At 63.8% G+C, this 22,584-nt stretch overlaps 1 protein-coding gene across 2 annotated transcripts; it reads left to right on the top strand.

The window, feature by feature from the left end:
• Window positions 1-1,800: 1,800 nt before the first annotated feature.
• LOC120392013 (collagen alpha-1(X) chain-like) lies at window positions 1,801-18,662 on the top strand. Of its 2 annotated transcripts, XM_039516284.1 has the most exons (22): window positions 1,801-2,090; window positions 3,153-3,295; window positions 6,021-6,104; window positions 6,623-6,685; window positions 7,069-7,137; window positions 7,655-7,834; window positions 8,204-8,560; window positions 8,874-8,993; window positions 9,301-9,354; window positions 10,098-10,124; window positions 10,486-10,590; window positions 10,939-10,983; window positions 11,351-11,431; window positions 11,520-11,561; window positions 12,037-12,064; window positions 13,043-13,092; window positions 13,679-13,813; window positions 14,320-14,382; window positions 15,491-15,559; window positions 16,085-16,279; window positions 16,755-16,876; window positions 17,537-18,662. In XM_039516284.1, exons 1-22 carry the CDS (start codon window positions 1,910-1,912, stop codon window positions 17,727-17,729), a joined length of 2,406 nt encoding a protein of 801 aa, XP_039372218.1. In that variant the 5' UTR covers window positions 1,801-1,909; the 3' UTR covers window positions 17,730-18,662. The 2 variants fall into 2 exon arrangements, with proteins under 2 accessions (XP_039372218.1, XP_039372219.1); XM_039516285.1 differs by lacking the exon at window positions 10,486-10,590.
• The last annotated feature ends 3,922 nt before the right edge of the window (window positions 18,663-22,584 follow it).

Below are 22,584 nucleotides of genomic sequence, written 5' to 3'. Positions count from 1 at the left end.
CTGTCCCGCACCTGGCCGTGGCTCCCAGGGCAGACGGGGGCCTCAGGCCCAGGGGGAGGCAGCCTGACGCTGCAGCGGGACGGCACGGCTGGAGCCCCCAGCCGGACCACGCGGTGGCCATGAGACGGGCGAGGCCGGGGAGGCGCCAGCCTTGAGGAGTTGCCCAAACCCAAACAAGCCCCCCCCCACCCCCGCGCGGCTCCTTATCAGCCCTTGGCAGGGGGCCGGGTCTGTTGTGTCTGCACAGCCGCCAAGGGAACAGAGTGTGCGGGAGGGGCCTGCCCCCCCCTCCAGCCCCCTGCCTGGCCTGGAGGCTGATCCCCAGAGGCCCCCGTTCCCCGAACTCACGGGAAGGGCCCAGCCCCTGCTTGCGTCCCCTGTCCACCTGGCTCCGGAGAGCTGGGGGGCTGCACTGGGGGGTCTCTCCCCTGCACACTTTGCACCCAGCCTGAGACAACTGCACCAGCGGGTGCCCCCACTTCTCCCCTCTGTGCCCAGCCCCAGGACTCTCCCCACCCAGAGCTCCTACCCACCTCCTCTAGTCCCAAGGAGTCCTGCCCAGCCCTCCCCACAAGGCTCCTTTGCCCGCTGGGGGGCCGGGCGCTCGGCTGGGCTATGGGGTCTTAGCCCAGAGCTCAGGCGGGCCAGTGGCTGCACACCTGGCTCTCCCGGGCCCCTGCTCGGGCCTCTCCTGGGCCCCAGGACTCAGCCGGGTGGGGCTTTGGGGCCTTGGCCTGGGGCTAGGTGCCCCCCCTGAGGGAACATCAGGCAAGGCAGCACCCCTGCCCCTCTGAGACGTGCCCGTCACCGCTGGGACCTATGAAGGGCTCTCTGGGCGTCTCCTGGCCCCACGGCCCCTCACTCGCTCCCTGAGACCCACGGCGCAACCCCCCACTAGCCTCCCGCTCGCTCCCTAAGACCCACGGTGCAACCTCCCACTATCCCCCCTCCCCCCCACTGGCTCCCTGAGACCCACGGCGCAAACCCCCCGTATCCCCCCGCTCACTCCCTGAGACCCACGGGCTGCCACCGAGCGCAGTAACTGGCCCTGGTTGCTCTCTGCCCGTTAGCTTCCTGTGGGGCATGGCAGGGCCGTACTTGGCGAGTGGGGGAGGGCCGAGGCTGGGCAAGTTTCATGCACACAGCTCTGCCAGTGCCCCTCACTCCCGACCCGCAGCCCCCTGCTAGCCCAGCCACCCCCCCCCCAGCTCTGCCAGTGCCCCTCACTCCCAACCCACAGCCCCTTGCTAGCCCTGCCCCCCCCCAGCTCTGCCAGTGCCCCTCACTCCCAACCCACAGCCCCTTGCTAGCCCAGCCCCAGCTCTGCCAGTGTGCCCTCCCAGCCCCTGCTAGCCCAGCCCTGGCTTCCCACCCCCGAGCTCTGCCCATGCCCCCTGTGCCAAAGTGGGAATGTTGTGGCTGGAATCATTCATTTCCCCAGCCCTTTATCCCCCTGCCCTGGGGGTTTCCTGCCCAGTCCCCTCGCTGCGCTGCCCCTGCACGGCTGGGTGGGGACCGGCTCCTTCCCCGCGCTCACTTGTGCCCCGGCTCCATGCCCCCAGGCAGCCTCTTTGCGACACGCAGGTTGAGGTCGGGGTGACCTGACCCTCAGTGAGGGGCCAGCCCAGCCCCCCACACCTGGCAGAGAGCTGGCAGAAGGGGGCAGCCGGAGCTCGCAGCCAGGCCCCGATCCCGCCCAGCGCTGAGCCGATGCCAGGCCAGGGGCGTGTCGGAGCCGGGGGCGGGAGGATATGGGGTGATAACAGCCAGGGCCAGGTGCCAAAGGTTAGCCCTGAGCGCGGTGGCTCTGCAGGGAGGCACGTTCCTACGCGGAGGGCAGACAGAGCGAGCCAGGCAGGGGCCACGGTGCAGGCAGGTGCCCAGGGCAGCCTGTGCCCAGCATAGCGCCATGGGGACCCCCCGGGGCAGCCTCCTCCTCCGCTGCCTGTGTGTCCTGCTGCTGCTGGGCGTCTGGGCTCCCCCCAGCACGGCCCAGTGGTTCTCGCTGGGCTCCCGGCTGACCACAACACCCCCACCCACGACCACCGCCAGCCCGACATCTCCACAGCGCCCCCCAGAGGAGGGGGAAGGTAGGTGCCTGTGGTGACCCTGGGGGGTGGAAGGGATGTGTCCCCCCACCACCATCTGTGCACCTTACAGCACACAGGGGGTGCTACAGACCAGCTAGGAGCCCAGCCACCTCCGGGAGCTGGCGTGGGAGGGGGGTGAGATGGGAGGGGAGTGGGGGTCTAGTTAGAGCAGGGGAGGGCTGGGAGCCAGGACTCCTGGGTTCTGTTCTCAGCTCTGGCACTGACTCACTGGACAAGTCCCTTCCCTGCTCCATGCCTCAGTTTCCCTGTGATGACATTGTGAGGCTCACTCCTTTGGGTGGGCAGGGTTGATTCTGGGGGGCCAGCTGGAGACACCCTGGGGCCTGATTCCCAAGGGGCTGAGCACCCCACAGCTCCTGCTGACCTCAGCCAGGTCCCCCCAAACCCCGGGCGCCCTGGCTGCCCCCGGTGCCATGCGTGAGAGCGTGCCGGGGTGCAGAGCGTGGCCGTGGGCTCCCCCCGCCAGCCTGCTGTGTTCCATCCGCAGTCGGGGCCAGGCATGCGTCACCGCTCCACCACAGGGTGTGTGGGCAAAGGTGAGTGGCAGCTGGGCAGGGTGCCACAAGGAGCCTGAGCTTGTGCTTCCCTCTGCAGGGAGCGCTGGCTGGGCGGCAGTGGGGCCGCCTGTGGCACACAGCTCTGCCTGTGCCCATCCCCTGGGTCCCCCGGCACCGCTCACTCTGGCTGGCACACAGGGTGCCCAGGCACGGGCAGAGGGGCTGAGAGTGCGGCTGCGCGTGGGGAGGGATCCAGCCCCAGCGGGGACTCTCGGCCCCTCACAGCCACTGGCCCCGGGGCTCAGGGAGTCGCCCAGGCTGCTCCCCGCTGCTGGGGCTGGTCCCATGGAGCCCGGCCTGACCCCCGAGCTCTGCCTGAACCAGGACAAACCACTCGCCTGTTTGCTGCCCCCCAGCCCCTCACCCTGTGTCCGGGGGGACTGAGCCGACACGCAGCATCTCCCCGGGCTCCCTGCCGATGCCCTGCTGCCCAGGGGGCCTGGCACAGGCACAGCTCCCAGCCCGCCTGCCTTGGCTCTTTCAGAGGGGGACGCTGGCGAGACAGAGCCGACGCGGAAAATCCTGCTGAGCAAACCCCCCCTGGGGACGGCCCCCCAGAGCCAGGCGCTGGTGCTCAAGGAGACTGCAGGGGGTGGGACGCAGCCCCCCCGGGAAACACGAGACCAGGTGCGTTGCGGGAGGTAGCGAGTGGGGGCGGCCATGGGGGGAGAGTGACTGTGAGTGCGGCCAACATCACACTGCTGAGTGTGCGTCGGGGGCTGAGCGGGGAGTGGATGGGTGGGGGTGCATGGGGGGATGGAGAGGATGGGGTGGGGGTGCATTGGGGGATGGAGAGGATGGGTGGGGAGTCCATGGGGGGATCCTCAGCCGCCTGGACGCACCCCGATACCCGGCCGCTGTTGTACAGACAAAACTACACAGGATCTTTTCAGGAGGCAAGACAAAGATGCCACATTTATTATGATAATCTGATTTATGACCAATAACTAATATCTTAATCCACACACACACACACACACACACACACACACACACACACACACACACACACACACACACACACGTTTGTGGCTGGCCAGGAAAGCCGGGCACAAGGACGAGCTGGGTCTCTGTTGGGCAGGCACCGATGCCCTTCCATGTTGGCAGCAGAATGTTACCCTGCAAAGTCTCCCATCTCACCCATCCTTTTTGTAGGCTTTAGTTTGAATCCAGAGTCTCTAGGTCTTGCTGTGTCAGGCTGCCTCTGGGTTTGGTGACCGATCACCCTTCAGTTGCAGGCCTGACTTTCAGCCTGGGACCTGGCTTTGATCTTCCTTCTATTGCACCTTTTCTTTTTAGGGTGGCCTCTGCTTACTCTGTTAGGGCTCTTGTCTGCAGCTTCAGCCGGTGGGGTTTGAACTCTATTTCATCAGGACAGGCTGGGGCTGGAGGTTGATTCCCTCATTCATACATTCCTCATTCACACATCTAAACTAAACTAATAAGATTACAGCAGGGTTTGCAAAAATGAAGGCTGGAGGAAGCTTTTACAAAATGGAGTGAGCGTTTTAAAATGAGGTTTGAATTACAATGTAGCAAACAGTGAACAGAAGTTACAATATAGACAAGTGTAGTGGATGGCAAACCCTGAACAGAAGTTACAGTGTAGGCAAGTGTAGTGAATGGGGAACAGAAGTTACATTAATAAAGTGAACAATTAAAAACAATTTAATTTCTCAGTTCTACACCGCCCAGCTACGCTCCAATACCCAGCCCCGGCCACGCCCCCGATACCCATAAACACCCTGACACTCAGCCGCACCCTGATACCCAGCCCCCCCCCCCCATAACCCCACAGGCTGGGGACTGTCTTCCAGTTAATCAGTTTCCTCCGCTCGTGTCCTTCCCCCTTATCTCAGGGCCTGCGGGCCAGACACAATAGCTGCAGCTCAGCCCTTTGCCCGGTGAAATGGTATTTTGCTGCTGTTTTTCTGGCTTTTGGACTGGATCTGCTGAGACACCCCCCCCTTCCTGACACCCCCCGCCCCCCAGCCTCTGCATGGGTCCCTCCCTCGCTTGGAAGGGAGGCCCCAGCCCAGCCCCAAGAGCTGGGGGATGGGTGGGCTCAGGGGCTCTGTGGATTCTGCACATCACTCCCCCTGCCCAGAGAGCCCCCACGTGCAGCTCCCCGCAATCCAGCCCTGATGCCTCAGGGATGGGCGGCTGAAGGGGCCTCAGAAAGCTGCCCCTGCAGCACCCGGGGGTGGGCAAACAGGGCGTGGAGATGGCAGAGAGCCTGGGGACAGGTGCCTCACTGGCCCCCCTGGAGCCGCCTGGTTCTCAAGATATTTATCAGTGTGGCCACATGTGCCAGGACCTGGACCCCAGACCCAACAGCGCACAGGGCCGGGCGGCAAGAATCCGGAGCCCACCGCGCGCACGGGGCCGGGGATCCAGAACCCAGACCCCACCGCGCACAGGGCCGGGCGGCAAGAATCCGGAGCCCGCCGCGCGCACGGGGCCGGGGATCCAGAACCCAGACCCCACCGCGCACAGGGCCGGGCGGCAAGAATCCGGAGCCCGCCGCGGGCCGGGATCCAGACCCCAGACCCCACCGCGCACAGGGCCGGGCGGCAAGAATCCGGAGCCCGCCGCGCGCACGGGGCCGGGGATCCAGAACCCAGACCCCACCGCGCACAGGGCTGGGCAGCAAGAATCCGGAGCCCGCTTGGCGCGGGGCCGGGGGGCCAGAACCCGGAGCCCGCCACATGCATGGGGCTGGAGGTCCAGAACCTGGATCCCACTGCGCACGGGGCTGGGGGGCCAGAACTCGGAGCCCACCGCGCGCAGGGCCAGAACCTGGATCCCACCACGCATGGGGCCGGGGGTCCAGAACCCAGACCTGACCACACACAGGGCTGGGGGGCCAGAACCCAGACCCCACGGCGCACAGGGCCAGGGGGCCAGAACCCGGAAGGTTTTTCACACGTAGCTGGGCCACAGCTTTGTACTAATTGAGGCTCCTTCAGCCCCCAGGTTGGGCACTAGGACTCCAGAGAGAGGGAACAAGGCAGCTGTACCTCCACCCAGATAGCAAGGGGCCCATGGGTGCCCCAGCTCTGGTTCCCCTGGGTGTTTAGGGGCCCTTGGCCCAGCCAGCCTCAGTGGGAGGAGAGAGCACTTTTGGGCGAGGGTGCAAGCAGGAGGGAGGGGAGAGCAAAGCAGGATGGGTAAGCGCATGCAAATCAGGCAGCCACGCCCCTCTCTGCCTGCGGCTGGTGGCAATGGTAAGGGCCCAGCTGGGTGCCCCATGGGGCCAGAGGAGTCAGCACTGGGCTCTCCAGGGGCTGAGGAGCTGACAGAGCAATGGGGCCAGGACTGATTTCGCCACCCATGGCCCCATCTCTCCTAGACGCCTCCAGCCCCTGCCACCCGCCCTGCCCCTGGGCTCTTCGAGGGGAGCGCGGAGGAGGAAGAGGAGTTCCTGCAGATCAAGGTAAGGGGGGCGGGGGGCTCCCTAGTTGCTGATGGTGTGGGCCTGACCTGAGCTGGATGGACACGGGGTCGCTCCCTCTCCATCCTCCCCCACGCCCGCCCCGCACTGCCCTGCACCCCTCCAGCCTGTCCCGCCCCAGGAACGGGCCCTTTCCAGCCAGGCAGTGCCGGCTCCGGCCCTGGGGCCTCTTCCTTCCCATGGCTCTGAGCCTGCCAGGGCCACTGCCAACATGAGAGAGGCCGGGGGGGCCTCCACAACCGGGGTGGGATCCCCCTGCAGAGGCAGGCAGCAGATGGAGACATTTCGGTGAGGTGACCCCAGCTGACCTCTGCCACTGCCCTGCTGGGGTGGCTGCTCTGGCTGGACGGGAGCAAAGGGACGGGTGCCAGCCCGGCTGAGATTCTCTGCCCCTCCCCATGGGGCGGGCACTTCTGCCAGCAGTGCCCCCTGGCATCTAGGTTCAAGGGGGGGGCCGTGGCAATGGGGCCAATGCTCCATCTTTCTCTGATTTCTCACAGGCAACTACAAAGGGTCCAACGCCAGCAGTGCCCACCCCCCGGGCAGCTGCCACCCTTCCGCAGGTGAGTGGTGGAAGGGGCCGTTCCTGGCACAGCCTGCCCTGGGCTGAGCAGTGAGCACCAGCCGCTCATGCAGGAGGAGGAGCGTCCGTACCAACCCTCCCCTTAACTGTCCTTCGACTGCACCGAAGCTACCCGTGCCAGCAGCCGCCAGAGCCCCGCCAGGGCGGACCCCGCTGGTGCACGGGTACCAGGCCTCCTGCAGAGAGGGGAGCCGCTGCGGCTGTGCCTGCAGAACAAAGGAGTTTCCAATCCAGCCCTCCCCTCACCTCGCCACCCCAGATCTCCCTTGCTCTGCCCTGTGACCCCCTGAAGCCCAGCGGGGACGGGGCTGGCACCGCGGCCGGTCAGCGCCCACGGCACTCAAGGCTGTTTCTGTCTCCTAGGTGACTGGCAACCTCTCGCAGTGCATCTGCCCAGCCGTCCCCGGCCCCCCTGGGCCCCCTGGGCCCAAGGTAGGAAGGAAGGGAGCTGTGGGGGCTCTGCTCTGGGGCTCAGGGATGGGCCCCCCGGTGCGTTTGGGGTGCTGGGTTTTTGGAGGCTCTCTGGGGCCGCACACACTCTTCCCCCTCCCCCGATTCAGGCCATGGCTTGTCGCGGGGGCGTTCGCTTACAGAGCACCCCGCTCCATCGCTAGCCGGAGCGCAGCGAGCGCCACGGCGGGGGCAGCACGACGCCCTGCCCGCACGGGTCGTCAGCCAGGCCTGAACCCGGCACCGCTGGGGGTGTGAGCAGCTCCCGCCAAGGCAGCCACCGCCTGGCCGCTAGCGGGGACAGACCCACGCCAGGCGGCGCCCGCGCCTGCCCCACTCTCTGGGACCAGCAGAGGACCGGGACCCCCTCGAGCGCTGGCGGTTCCCGAGCGGGTTCAAACATGGACAGAGCCAGTTCCCAGTGGGGCAGGGGGTGGGGGCTGGGGGGCTAGGAGGGCAGCTCACTGAGCCCATCCATGGCGTATCTTCACCCCAACAGGGAGAGAAAGGAGAGCGGGGGCCCCCGGGGGAAATTGGCCTGCCGGGATTCTCTGGGGAGCGAGGCCAGGCGGGGAGCCCAGGGCAGCCTGGCCCCCAGGGGCCGCCTGGTCTCCCTGGGCCTCCGGGCGTGCCAGGGCTGGCAACTGGCGCTGAAGGGCTGGACGCATCTGAGAACGAGGTGAGGGCAGGATGGGGTGCTGGGGTTTCAGTCTGCTTGGGTAGCGAGAGCAGAGACCACGTGGGAGGGGAGAGCTGGGGGGCGGCCGGCTGCATCAGGGCCAAGTTATCCTTAATCTGCCTGCAAAGTCCCAGCAGGGGCTGCAGTGGGACGGGGTCCGTGTGGGGTATGGGGCTGCGGGGGCAGGGCAGGGGCAGTGGGGGCGTGGCAGTGGGGGTGGAGCAGGGCAGAGGCTGCGGGGGCAGGGCCGTGGGGCCAGTGTGGAAGAGGAGGGGGCTGCAATGGGGGCACAGCGGGTGCAATGGGCGATGGATGGGGAGGCTGGCACCACCGAAGCGGCTCTGCTGTATCTCTTCTCTCTCCTGCCAGCTGACAAATCAGCCGCTCAGGCCTGGTGTGGCAGGGCCGCCTGGACCCCAGGGTTTGCCCGGCTACCAAGGGCCTCCAGGCCCCCAAGGCTACCCCGGGCATGAAGGCATCCAAGGCCCCCCTGGACCGCCAGGCCGTGAAGGGCAGCAAGGACCTCCCGGCCCTCCAGGGCCACTTGGGGCCCCAGGGCCGCCGGGCTTCCAAGGCCCCCCAGGGCCCGACGGCCCCCTCGGGCTTCCGGGACTCTCAGGGCCTCCAGGAGCTCCAGGGCGTGACGGGCCCCCCGGCCCCGCAGGGCCTGTGTCGCCTCCAGGAAACCCGGGGCCTGCCGGGGAGCCAGGATACCCTGGGCCCAAGGTAACGAGCCGATCGGGCCGAGGGGGGCACAGGGCAGCATGGGAGGGCCTGGCCCAAGGAAGCAGGCACCAGGCGGGTGCTGCTCCCACCAACGTGCCAGCGGCTTGTCCCTGGAGAGGGGAGTGTGGGCAGGGCTCCCAGCTCCATCACTGCAAGTAGTCCTTGCCCTGCTCCGTGCCTCAGTTTCCCCAGCTGTGGGGCGGGTTTAATGCCAGGCCCCACCCCAGGCACCTTTTGCAGAGCGCCGGGTCCCCCAGACGGGCCGGGGTCGTGTGTTCTTGGCTCTTTCACCCCCTGCGCTGTGTCCCTGCAGGGCGAGACGGGTGATCTTGGCCAGCCCGGCCCTCCAGGCAGCCCCGGCTTGATGGGAGAGAAGGGCTCCCCAGGCCCGCCCGGGCCCATGGGGCCACCAGGACCACCTGGGGAGAACAGGGTGAGTGGGCGCGAACTCGGTCGCATCTCGCCTGCCTGCCGGTACCTGGAGCTCCCAGACACCCATGGGACCGTTGCTGTTGAGCCAGGCTTTGGGGGGTCCTTGGCCTGGGGGGGACACAGGGGTTGCAGTGGGGCGGGTCACATGCTGGCAGCTGTGGGAGGATCCGGGGCAGGAATGTTTCACGGGCCCTTTGTGCTGGTCTAAAAGGCAACCCCAGGTGTGTGGGGTGGGTCCGGCCCCCCTGTGCCGTCCCGCTGGGCGAGGGCCCAGACAGCCCCTCACAGCCGTGTTCTTCTCACTGCAGTGTGACCCACACTCTTCGGGGCACCCCAGATGGCCTGGCCCGCCGGGCCCCAAGGTGAGTACTGGCCGACAAGGGAGAGCGCCCCCTACTGAGCCCCTGCCCCGCTCCCTGCAGCACGGCGGCCCCAAGCTCTGCACTGGGCCACTAATCCCCCTCCCTGCAGCCTTGGCAAGCCGCGCAGGTAACCCCCCCTCCCCGCCCCCCCAGCTGGCTGTGCTGAGCCGCCCCACGTGGGCTCTGGGACACAGAGGAAAGTCCGAAAGTCCATCTTCAGCACCGCAGCACTTGGATCCCCCACCCCCACCTGCGCCCCACCCCCCGCGCGCTCCCCTCCCCTGCCACAGGGAGGCCTCTCCCCCGCCCGCAGCTCCACCCTGGGCAGGAGATTTCCAAGGCATAAGACACATGTCTGGATGAGTCCGGGACAGTCCGGTGTGCAAAGTTGGGCAGAGATCACCCCGCCCCGCCGCCCCCTGTTCTGTTCCTGCTCCGGGAACAACCCCCTAGGGCGGCTTTCCTTCCTCTGCTTTTAACCCTCACTGGAGCTCCCGAGAGACACGCGGGCTGTCAAATACTCCCCTCTGGTCTGGGCGCTGGGGTCAGGGCTCCTGGCTCCGGCTCCACTGCCAGCCCTGCCATGTGACCCCAGGCAAGCCACTGCAGTGCTCTGTGCCTCAGTTTCCCTGTGTGTATGAGAGGATGGCTCCCACTTCCCAGGGTACTGGGGCTGGGCCAGTGGGGACTGTGAATCCCTAGGAGAGCCGGGGCTCTGATGGGACCGTCTCTGTTTTGTACAGGGTGAAAAGGGAGACCCTGGAGAGCAGGTGAGTAGCCATGGAAACACAGCGGGGAGCCGGCTGTGCCACGGCATGGCCCTGGCAGCACCGGGGCTGGCATAGTGCAGGCAGCCATTGGGAAAGGTTGCCCAGGGCGCCTCCACCTGATGCCGTTCCATCCCTCCGCCAACGCCCCTCGGTCCAGACCCGCTGCAGGACAGCGCACAGACTGCCACGGCCAGGCCAAATCCACTGCGGGGTTGGATGGGGGCCAGACAGAGACCGGCCAACTCATTTCCCTTGTGAGCTATGCCCGATTTCCAGAGTCCCAGTGCCCCAGCCAGCCCCCCACAAGCCTGGCCCAGCGGAGATCACGGACCCTCTCTCTTTTTCTTTGCTGGCTCACCAGGGATGCCGCAGCTGTCCCGGGGAGGCCGGGTTCCTGCCAGGCAACCCTTCCTTCCCCAGCTCCAGGGGCCCGTACGGATCCTGGGTGCCACTGACATACCAAGAGGTTTGTCCGAAGTCGTTTGCGTGTTCTAGGGGGGGCTCTCAGTGCCACGAGCCAGGGGCATGGGGACTGTCTGTGGGCCGGGAAGGAGCCTCTCACCGGCCTTTGCCACACACCAGCTGGAGCCGACCCAGCGCCCCTGCCTGGCCCATCGCCCCCGCAAGGCAAGGGGCATGGCCTGGGCACGCCCAGCGAGCACCACCCTTCCTGCGAGTCCGAGGCCAGGGGAGACAGACGGCCGAGCCGGGGAGCGAATGCGGATGAGCGTCACTGTAGATCCGGGCCCCCTCCCCTGACCTGCGCCCAACCTGTCCACAGGAGACTCCCCCTCTTCTCTCTCTCCCTCTCCAGAACGGCAAAGTAGAGACGGAGATTTATGGTGCAATCGTCCCCCACGTGAGTTGTGGCCTGGGTCTTGTCTGCACAGCCCGAGGCGCCCATGGGCCGGGACAGGCCCAGACCTTTCCTGCACTCCAGGGCCCGGGAAGGGATTCCTGGGGGCTCGGAGACTAGACCGGGCAGGAAGCGGGGCACTGAGTGGAGGAACCCAGCTGGCTGGGGAGGAGAATGAGGCAGGGCTGAAGGAGGGCCGTGGGAGGGTGCCCAGTGAGCAGGGCAGGGGGGGCTCTGGGGAAAAGCCCAGGGGCGGGAGGGCAGAGAGATGACAGACAGGCCCTGGTCCGGCAGCACCCTCCTCCCCGGGACACGCAGCACCAGCCCACTGACAGATCCACTGCCAATTCTGTGCTGATCTTTATTTCAGGGTCCCCCCGGCCACCCCGGAGCACCAGGCCCCCCCGGTCCCCCGGGGCCCCCCGGAGCACCAGGCGTCCTCTACCTCAATGTAAGGATCCCGGCCGATGGTCGGGCGTGCGTTTGCGCCAGCGCTCGGTTACCAGACTCAAAGCAAACCAGCCTGTCTTTGATTTCAGAGGGTTTATCCCGTCCGCCCCAGGCCGTTCTGCAAACAGCCGGTAAGACATGGGCCTCCTGGGCCCCCTGCCAGCCTCCCCTGCTGCCCACAGCCAGACCCAGGGTAGCAGCGGGATCATGGAGGGACTAGGGACCCCCAGGTCTTTGAGGCTGCTCAGCTCCTGCCTAGGGAGCCCGGAGCAGAGGGCAGGGTGGGTTCCTGGGGCAGATCCTTCCCCTGACCTCCCGGCCTGTGCTGTCTTGCGGCTCACGGCTCAGGCACTGTTTGGATCTGCCGCTCGTCCCCCCGTAAGCCCAGGGCCCGTTCAGCCAAGTGTGCAAATCACCCCCCCAGGACGCCCTCGCACTTCCCCCCGGGGGGATGAGCTGGGGTTGCTATGGCTACACAGGAGGAATGGCTTCTGCCCCGGCCCCTCTCCCGCTCGCCATCCCAGCTGCCCTGTGCCACTGGAGATGGGCCCGTCTCGTCTGCGATGGTCTCGCGCTGACAGATCCACGTGCACTTGGCTTTTCCAGGTGACCCACGACGCGGCCGGGCTCTCAGGTAGGGACGTTGCTCTCAGCATTTCAGGGGGGCGGGGACCAGATTTCAGGCCTCGTTAGCAGAGAAATGGGCCCTCCTTGGCCTCCCCACACCTGTCCCGCGCTCCCCTGGCCACTGACTCCCAGGGCACATGGGCGGCACCTCCCAGGAGCCCGCTGCAGAATATTTCCAGGGGAAGGTCTGTAGCTCTCTGAGCTGGCCCTGGGCTGCCCCAAAGCCCTCCTGGAGTCAGTGGGTGTCTTTCCGCTGGCTGCCGTGAGCTCTGCCTCAGCGATGGTGCTGCCCCCACGGCCCCACGAGACAGCTGGGCTCACAAGCCAGGCCTTGTCCTGGTCTCTCTGAGCCCGGGGAAGGGACCTCCCCTTGCCCGGCTGGGACCCTGTGGCCAGCTAGGAGTAGATGTTAATGGGCGTTCTCTGTCCTCTCCCCCGATCTCGAGAGGTCTCCCGGTCCTGGTGACGGGCGCTGCGTGAGGACCTCCCCTCCGGCTGAGTGCCTGCGCCTGGGCGGGCCAGGGCCAATGGCTCCCTCGCGCTGCGTGTCCATCGTCTGCTTCAGGGCGGCCTGGGGGTTTGCTTTGGATTGAAAAATATCTGGGAAACAAGTGCCCCGCCCCACCCCTGCCAAGGACGAGCCGGGAAGCGGCACCTTCCTTGAGTTCTTAGCAGGCCGCGCTCCTGCGAGAACCTCGCTGGCCATACCCTGGGGTTACTGCTCGGGGCAGCAGGGCTCCAGCTCGGCTTCTCTGCCCAGTGGAGACAAGGGGTCCTTTACTCCTTAGCCCCGGGGGCCCTCTGGAATGGGGCTGGAGCAGCTCTCGGACGGAAAGGCTCCCTCTCCGTGCACACCAGCCTAGATCCTGCCAGGAGGAGCCACGGGGTGGGTAGCGGGGAGCAGGGTCTGCTCTCCCCGGCCGGCTGGAGCTCTGCCGAACCCACCCGTGCAGCGGGAACCTTACGCGTCTCTGCTGCTCTCTAGATGCTGAGTCGTCTCAGAAGGACGTGCCTGACCCCCCAGCTGACTCCAGGGTTTGTATTGGACTTTGGCATCTTGTAGCATCCCTTGTCTTCCTTCCTGGCAGCAGCTTTCCATGCCCTGAGCAGCCGGGGGCGGGGGCGGCAGACAGCTAGGACTGGCCAGCGCAATGAAGAGACTCGTCCGTAAGGGCACCGCCACCACGTCCCAGGGACGTCAGCTGCAGCAAACTGCCTCAATACACCCCTCCAACCACGTGGCAAGCACGTTGGCCCACCCACACCCGGGCATCATGGGGCTTCGAATACATCCGCTCCCCAGCGTCCAGCACCATTGGTGGGAGCCGGGCTTTTGGGTTATCTGCATGAGGGAGAAATCACTGGAGACAGCACTGGCCCGAGAACAGGACCCGTCCCAGGTGTCGCAACCTGCTGCCACAGCCACTGCTTGTGCTGGGGGCTGCCGTGCTGGACGGATCTAGGCCCCTCCCAGCTTTTGCCAGCTGGGGATGGTGGCAGAGTGGGAACGGCCCAGTGTGGGCTGCGGTAGCCAGGCCGTGGGTGGAATGGCAGGACCACGGCTAAGGGTGTTTCTGCGATCTGGCCGCTAACCCGTAACTGCTGCTTCTCCTTCCCTCAGCATCACACCTGGGTCTTCAAGTCGAAGGAGCTGATGTTCAAATCCAGCTCGTCCGTCCCCGAAGGGAGCCTGGTCTACGTCAGAGATGAGAACAGCGCCTTCATCCGAACCCCGAGAGGCTGGAGCAAGCTCCTGGTACGGGAGCAGCAATCTCAGACCCCAGAGCGCCAGGGCTGGGGTTTCTGGGTCGCTAGCAATAGCCAATGCTTGGGGTTCCCATGGCGCCTTTCTCATGCAGCCTGTCAGTAGTGGAGAAGAGAATTCCTGACGTACAGTCCCTGAGATCGGGTCTGAAATGCTCCAGTAGCAGCAACGGCAGCTTAGTGAGCTGTTAAATGTGTTTTCTCTAATACACCTGCTTACAGGGGGAAACAAGTCAAGCCAAGGGGGGAAGGAGAAAAGATCACCAACTTCTGTAGAACTTGTCCAGGTTCCGGGGGAAATTCCCCGCAGGCTTCGCTCCTGCCAGGCGCTAGGCTCCCAAAGGAAATGTTCCTTTCCAATGAGTCCAGTGGAAAATGGGGACAAGTTTCCCTTAAGGGAACCATATGTGAATAACGCCACAGGACTAGATCGAGACCTAACACACCCTTCTCTCTCTCTCTCTCTCTCTCTCTCGCTCCTCGTGTGATTTTGCTCAGCTGGAAGATTCGGATTCCGTATTGGCTGGCGATGACCCTTCGGTGTCCACAGAACATCATCAGGTGAGGACTCTCTTGTGACTAGTGCATCTGACCCCCACTGCTGACCTGTGTCACCAGAGAGGCCACGCTCGGAGATCCTGGCCAGCCGCCCTTGTCTTCACCGGGGAGTTTAGCCACCAGCATGTCACGTGGATGTGAACTCTGGGTGTGGACTCTGGGGGGCACATGCAGAAGGCTCACACTAGTGCAATGGCTCTACACTAGGGTTTGCACCAGGGTCACTGTCCCTGTGTTGAACAGGTCTTGCACACCACGGAGTCGATTCTGCCCCAGCGTAGGCAGCTCCAGCTCCATCGACTCCGTGGTGTGATGTCCACATCCAGCTGTGTCCTGAGTTCCTCTTACTCCGACCCAAGGCCTGAGCGCGGACAATGCAGAACTGGGACTGTGCCGCCAGCCGGCCTGGCCTGGCCAGCGGCTTTGCTTCCCAGCGGAGCCTGCCCAGGTCCCTGCAGGGCACTGAGCGCGAGAAGGGTGTGGACGTGCCCCGTGGCTGGGGAAATGACTCCGCACCGCGAGCGTGGCTGGTCTGGGGTTCTCACCAGACGAGAAGCGCGACAGCCGTGGGGTGGCCACTCCCTGGAGGGGGTCAGGCCAGAGAAGGAAAGCGCCAGGCTGAGGAAGGGCAGCGCACGTGGCCTCTGCACCCCTCCCGCTCCCGAGAAGGGAGCTGTGGGGCCGGAAGGAAGCAAGGAATGGGAGGGCCGCCCGCCCTGCCCGGCGCTGGGGCTAAGCTCTGGGGATGCAGAAGCTCAGACGCTGCAGCGATGGGGGTGGACAGGCAGCGCGGGAGAGGCCATGCGGGAGCAGGGGAGCAATGGGACACCGAGCTCAGGGTGGGATGGGCCCCTGGGAATTCATCGATTTCAGGGCCGCAAAGGACAACTCTGACTCCCTGGCCTGCCCTGCCCGAACCTCCCTCCCTCCATGGAATTCACGCTGCCGTGGTAGCCTGGACCAGGGCTGTGCTCAGCGGGGTCTGCGTACAGCCCGTTAGTCGGACCCAGCGTGAGATCCGTGGGGCCGGGCCCTTGTCTCCACCAGGCCCGTGACGGGCTGGGCACGCCCGAGTCTGCTCCGAGTGGCTGACGTGCTGTGTGTTTCCTAGGTCCCAAAGGAAGGGAGTCAAGCAGCCACCGGGATCCTGCCAACTAGCATCACCCCGAGGGTGCCTTCGGTAAGCCGTGGCCTGGCCTTCCCCTTCCCCTGGGACCCTCTGGGTGCTAGCGAGGGCTCCCCGTCCTGATGCCTAGGTCCCGCCAGCAACGTGGAGGCAGCTTGCGGGGGGCGGGCTGTCACCCCCAGGCTGATCCAAGCTGCGAAGGGTCCTCCCCCAGCTCAGCCAGGGGCTGTGATATGGGATGTGCAGGGCAGGAGGCTCCAGGGCAGAGCCCAGCGCCTGTCCAGCCAGCGGCCGCAGCGCTCCAGCCCACGTGCAGTTCCCGTCTCTGGCTCGGGGAACGACGTGCCGCGGTGCTCAGTCCGTCCCAGAGCCTCGGGCTTCGGCTGTGTGATCTCTCAGCACCGGCAGGCCTGCTCCGAGGCAGCACCATTAGCACGAGGTTTCATGCCATGGGCACCCCATGTGGTTTACAGGCCCCAGAGTGTGCGACACCCTTGGGTGCTGATACCCTGTTGAAAGACAGACCCGCTAGCGCTCCCCCCACCCCGCCTGGCCCTGTTCACCCCTCTGCTTTCTCAGCTCCGCCTGGTGGCGCTGAACTTCCCACTTTCCGGCGATATGAACGGGCTCAGCGGCGCGGACCTGCAGTGCCACAGGCAGTCGCAGGAGGCCCAGCTCTCCAGCACCTTCCGGGCCTTCCTGTCGTCGCCCACGCAGAACCTGGTCTCCATCGTGAGGAGGACAGACAGAGCTCTGCCCGTCGTCAACCTGAAGGTGAGGAACAGTCTGATCGCAGCAGTGTTGTTGGGTGGGCCGGCTGCAGCTGCTGGGGCCTTCGCCCACGCCCAGCGCTGGAGCCTCCAGGAAAATGATTAAAAACGTTCTCAGAGACTCCCAGAAGCTAAAACCCACTGGGCCTTTCCCCCTCAGCAGGACCGTGCCCTACGGCCTATTCTCCCGGGCACCGTTCAGTTCCGGGGTCCACCGAGACCCCTCCCCAGCCAGAGCATCTCACTGAGCCTGGCCCCTCAGCCTCAATGGACCTCCGACCACTCAGAGCACCCTGGGCCTTCCGGCTTGTTTGCAATAGAGACCCGTGCATGGGAGTCCCGGTGAATCCACCTGAACCTGGCCTGGTTCCGATCCGGCCGGCCCTTGGCCCGCGAGCCTGGCTTGCTGCCTGGCCGGCCCGGTACAAGATGAAACCTCTGTGATCGCTCGCGCTCAGTCAGCCTGATTCCAATGGCAGGGCCAGCGGCTGGCGAAGACCTGGAACTCCCTGTTCGGAGGTGATGGCGCCGCCCGCTTCAACGCGCTGCGTTTTCCCATCTACACCTTCGACGGCCGGAACGTGCTGATGGATCCCAGCTGGTGAGCGCGGGGACGGGCGAGCGGAGCAGCGTGCGAGCGAACTCTCCGCCTGCCCGGAGCACAGCGGGGCAGTCGCTGTGGGGAGACCTTGGTGGGGAGGGGAGGATGCAAAGAGGTCGTTCCTAAGGGACCTTAATTGCCTGACGAGCCTCCCCGGCTGCAGGCTCCGCCCCTGGAGAGAGCCCTGTAGCAAAGGACCTGGGGGTGAAAGGGTTTAAACCAACACCAACACCCCCGCAGTGAGTGGCACTTCCAGGAGCCCTGCACAGGGTATGTTGGTTGGTTATCTATGACGCTGTTGCATGGGCCGGGACTCTGTTCCTGGGGCCTGAAGTGCCTGGGAACCAGCCTGGGAAGATGTTGTTGCAATCGCCTGCCCCCTCCCCGATGACCTCTGGTGGCGGGGGAGGCTGGGGCTCGCTTCTCAGCTGGGAGGGAGGCTGCCTGCAGTCTAAGCAGCTCGAGGGTTAACCCCAAGGCTGAACTTTTCAAAAGCAGCTACTGATTTGGGGGCCTCCGCTGGAGCCACGCGCCTGGGGCCGGGTGTGCCAAGCTCCCCTTGACTTCCCCGGAGGGTGGGCACCCAGCACCTCTGAAAATCAGGCCCTGCGTGGCTTTCTGCTGACCCCCACTGATCCCAGCCTGGCACTGTCTCCTCAGGGCTCACAAGGAGATCTGGCATGGCTCCAGCCCGCGTGGGCACCGAGCCCCGAAGGAGGACTGCCAAGGGTGGCGGGCCAGCCTAGCCGAGGGCTTTGCCTCTCCCCTGACCGAGGGGAAGCTCCTGGCTGAGCAGCGCCGCGACTGCTCCAACTCCCTGGTCGTCCTGTGCATGGAGATCAGCTTCCCGTAGCTGCACATGTGGTGATGCGAGCCGCTGTGGGGCAGCTAGCAGGGCCCGTGGGCTGGTGATCCCACCAGGAGAGCCCACGGTCACCTGCCGGCCCTGGGGCTGCTCTCGGCTCTGGGGCTATTTCACCATTATCCCCCGTAGTGGAGCCAGCCTCGTACCCATAACCAGAGGGGTCTATCCTTGACCAGGATGGGGGGTCCATATGTGCAGAATAGAGACCAATGGAAAGGCTACTGGGATGCCTCCCGAACTCAGAGCCATGCCACCGCCGAGCCATGTCCCCGAGGCGTGGAATCTAGTTAGTTAGCACTAACCACGGGGCCTCCCCAGGAGAGGGGGCCATTCCCCCAAACCAGTGCCCCATTGAGGTCCCAGGCATGCACCGCAGTGAGCACTGGGGTGCAGATGAGACCTGGGTTTCGGGGCCCGTGTTCTCTGCACTGATGCTGTTGTGCAGCTCCGCCAGGGACTCTCCAGAAGCTAAAAGCTCTTCTCCGGTCACCAAGTAGGTGGGGAAACCTGCCAGAAGTGGTAGCTGTGCCTCCACGCCCCCTCGTTCTGCCTCTGTCAACTCCCAGCTGCTCCCCCCTCCTGCCTCTGCCAGCTTGGGCTTGGGTTCCCAATGGGCAGATGCCCCCCACCCTCCAGGCCCGAGGTTCTGTCCCTAGGTCTGGCTTTTACCAGCCGCTGTTCCCGAAGCAATCAGTGGAGAGGTGGGGGGAAGGCGGGGACAGTGCTGGGGTTTTCTGGGGGTATATAGATGCAGCCTGGTAATATCTATCTTTCGGCTGACTAGCGTCATGGCAATGGTCGGGCGCTACCAGCTCCAGAGAGAGGGGTGTCATTCGGGCCTCTCGGTGGCCACACGCTCAGCCTGTGAGCTTTGAAAACAGCCGTGTGCTTTAGCTGGCAATAAACACGTTCCAAGTTTTGGGTTTGGGCTGGTATTTAAGCTCTGAGCATTTGGGTTCTACTAGCGCCTAGCGCTCCCAGGCAGCCTGCAGACAGAACCAAGGGCTGGCTGCTGCCCCAAAGGGCTGGTACAGGGGGCAGGGGCAACCATTGGAGCCAGGTTGTCTCAGCTCCCTTCCCGGGCACATCTGTGCTGCAGCTGGGAGCCAGCCTGGCTAGACAGACTTGCTCGAGCTCACGTTAAAAATAGCAACGTGGACGTCCGGCTCGGCCTGGAGCGTGGGCTCCGAAGCCCAGGGAGTGGGGTGGACGCGAGAGCCCGAGCCTCAGCCTGCACCAGAACAGCCACGCTGCTCTTTGTAGCTTGGTTCCCCCAGCACAAGCCAGTCTGCGTGCCCTGGGAGACGCGGGCCCAGCCGCAGTGTGCATGTACCCGGCAGCGCCTAGCTAGGGGATGGGTTTTCAGACACGCTCCGCATCCAGCCACCTCCTGCTGTGCCACCTGGACTCGCTGTGGGAAGCGCATGGAGGGGCAGAGGATGCTGAATGCTCCAAGGAGAGACCCAGGAGGTGAAGCCGTGTGAGCTCCTTGCCCTGCAGACAGGCTGCTCCGAGGTAGAGGAGGCTCCCCAAAGTCCTGCCTGGCTTGGTGGGGAGCAGCTCCAGAGCAGCGCCTGGGGACTCCGTGACAGCTCCTGGCTCAGGCTGGTTTTTCAAGCCAGGGTTTCTCTTCTGCTAGAGATTCGCTACCCACAGGCTCATTTGTCCCTTCACTCAGGCTGGGAGTTTGTTCTCTGGCCCTAGCCGGGCTTTCGTATTATGACCCCAATACGCTGTAGCAAGGCTTTGTGGTCTGTGCACTGAGCTGGGGGGGCCGTGGGCTCTTCAGAACTACCCTCACGTCATGGCCGCCTGGTTGGCGGGCTCAGACAAGGGCTGCAGGAGCATGAAGAGCAAGCGACCTCTCCGGCCCCTGGGAGGAGTCTCTGCGGGCCCAGGCTGAGGTGCTCTGGCGGGGGGCAGTCAGTGGAGTTTGTCCCCCTTCTGGGGACGACTGGAGGACATGATGCTGCTCCTTTGACCAGCAGCATAATGCAGCTTAGACTCTCTGGAATGAAAACAGGCTTTGCAGAAGCGCCGCAAACCTCCTAGGCTGCGTGAAGCAAAGGATTGGCCCTGCACAGCCCCAGAGGGCAGCTGCCGGCTCCTTGTAAGCAGTAAACAGCCCTGCCCTTGCTGTGGCATTGCCTTAAGCAGCCTTCCAGGCAGAGCAGGGGCCAGTACAGTCCTCTGCTGATCCCAACCAGCAACACTCCAGGAAGGCGGGAAGCCAGGAAAATAGACAGGCTGTCGGCAGAGGCAGAAATGACTATGAAAGTCACAGACTCGGGAAGGTTAAAGGGACACCATGCTGGGGGAGGGAGTGTCGTAATGCTTTACAAGAACGGCTTCTTCCCCCTCATTTTATATAATATCCTCTATCAATTTATTGTGTTACCTGGGCCGCAGGGGCTGGGTGGCAGGACAGTGGTAGCTCCCGGCCACCCACCTGCCCCGGACCCCCCGCCGTGTGGGGCCAGCCAGCTGCCTGCCCCGGAGCTCTGCCATTCAGGGCCAGGTGGCTGCCCCTAAGCTCGCAGCGCCGGGTGGCAGCCCCAGATCTTGCTGGGTCAGTTGGCAACCCTGGGGCTTGCGGGGCCAGCAGGCAGCCCCGGACCCCCAATCCCAACCCCACCATGCTGGGCAGTGGGGCAACCCAGATCCCATCGTGCCGGGCAGCCGGGAACCCGAACCCCACCACACGGGGCAGCCTTTAGAACGCAGCTGAGCCGGGCTGCAGCTGTGTGCTAATCGGGCCGCCTGTGGCCTGCGGGTTGAGAACCGCTGCTATAATCAATCACATGTCAATCTGCAATTAATTTGTCTGGCTGATCTTTTCTCCTCCCTGTGCGCACACATTGCTTTGGCACTGCAGGGTCGTTTGGGAGCGGGGGGCAGCTCAGACTGCTTTGGTCCCGTACGGGTGTTTCTGAGCCTTTATTTTTAAAGCGGGGGGGGGGGGGAAGCACTGCCCATGTAGCAGTGACCCCTTCTCAGGCTCCTGCTTTGCAGCCTCTTGTTTTCAGAGGTGTGAACAGTCCTTTAAATCCAAACACGTCACTGACTTAAAAACACTCACACTGCCGCCCCAGGCCGTTCAGGAAAAGGTTTTGACGTGGGTGAAATGTCCACCTTCAAGCACGCTCTCCAGTTTGTGCGTGGCCGTCCCGACACCCAGGCCCTCATCTGCAAAGAGCTGAGGCCCCTGCACCCTCCTCATCCCGGCTGGAGCTGTGGGTGTTCAGCATCTCTGCAAGTCAGGCCCCCAGTGCCTCCTATGGGCACTCAGAGAGTGAAGAAACCACTTGTGAACAGCTGGGTTTGAACCAGTAACTGGGGTCTGAACCACTGCCAAGGAGGTTTCCCTGCCGGGGCTCACGGCATGGCCTGTAACCCTGGGGAGATGGCGTAATCCAGTCTCCTGATGTCACTGCACTTGTGTCTATGACCTCGTGGGATTCTGGACTGCACAGAAAGACCGTCTCATTGTTTACATCCCTAAGGGCTGTTAACTGTAGGCAGCACAGGAGGAAAGTCATTTTGACAGAAATGTGGGTAAATGTCCCAAACCTTCAGTCTGTACTTGGGGACAACTCCCTTTGGTCCATGCAAAGACTGTGGGCAGCCAGGATTGACACAGGATTTTGGATATTACCATTATATCTTATTTATTTAAACAAGCCAAATATTACAAAGTTGTACTAGGTGAAAGTGCCTAGAAACAAACGTGATCCTGACAACTTTGGTTTCACTAACTAAACAGAGTAAAGTGCAAAAAGTAAACAAGTAACTTAAAGGAGAAAGCAGATTAGGGACTTTTTAAAAAACATTCTCTTTAACAGTAGGTGTCCTATTAATAAAGAGGCAAAGGAAGGAATTACTTCAGAATTTAAGATCTCTCTCAAAAAAATAAAGCTTCCAGCCCTTACATATGAAAAGAAAATCTTCCAAACTGGACTGCGTTCTGCTGTCTTCCTGGGTCTGCGACCCATGTGCCAGAAACACCATATCTCAACAAAGAAGCCTAAGGATGATGATCTAGAAACCGCAACCCTTAACTATTTCACTGCTGCAAAGAGTCCTGTGGCACCTTATAGACTAACAGACGTTTTGGAGCATGAGCTTTCATGGGTGAATCCCCACTTCATCAGATGCATGTTCGAAGTGGGTATTCACCCACGCATGCATCTGACGAAGTGGGTATTCACCCACAAAAGCTCATGCTCCAATACGTCTGTTAGTCTATAAGGTGCCACAGGACTCTTTGCTGCTTTTACAGATCCAGACTAACACGGCTACCCCTCTGATACTATTTCACTGCTGATCACATTAGCAGAAAGATCCAGCAAAAGAGTTTGTTGTGCTGGAGGTCAGTCGGAAAAACCCCATAAAGACATGGGGCCCATCCTAGTGGCTAGAAAAATCTTGTTCCCTGCAGCCGATTCCTGCCCAGGGCTTGTTCAGTTTCAAATTTCACCACAAACAGGGGCTTCCACCACTTCCCTGGAAACGCCCGCTGGTGGGCCTGGCCAGTCAGCATGATCAGGGGCTGCCCCTTTCCCTACAAGCCGGCTCCTCTGCATCGCACCCCTGGACTCCCCACGCTCGCAGCGACTGAGGGTGGCGGGGGAGAGCATGGGGACGGCTTTGGCGAGGGGAGGCAGCACCTGGGCTCAGGGCTGAGTCACACAAGCCCCAAGGCTGCGCCCCACTTGGGGGCAGAGTTCTGGGCCCTGCCCAGGCCAGCCGCGGCCCCCCAGCTGGGCACACAGGCCATGCCAGGCTGGAGAGGCCCAGGCAGAGATAACACCACGTGCCCCCCTCGTGCCACGTGGCAGCCCCT

The sequence above is a fragment of the Mauremys reevesii genome, linkage group 27, assembly GCF_016161935.1.
Source record: "Mauremys reevesii isolate NIE-2019 linkage group 27, ASM1616193v1, whole genome shotgun sequence".
NCBI lineage: Eukaryota > Metazoa > Chordata > Testudines > Geoemydidae > Mauremys > Mauremys reevesii.
This window is presented reverse-complemented; position numbering and strand designations above follow the sequence as displayed.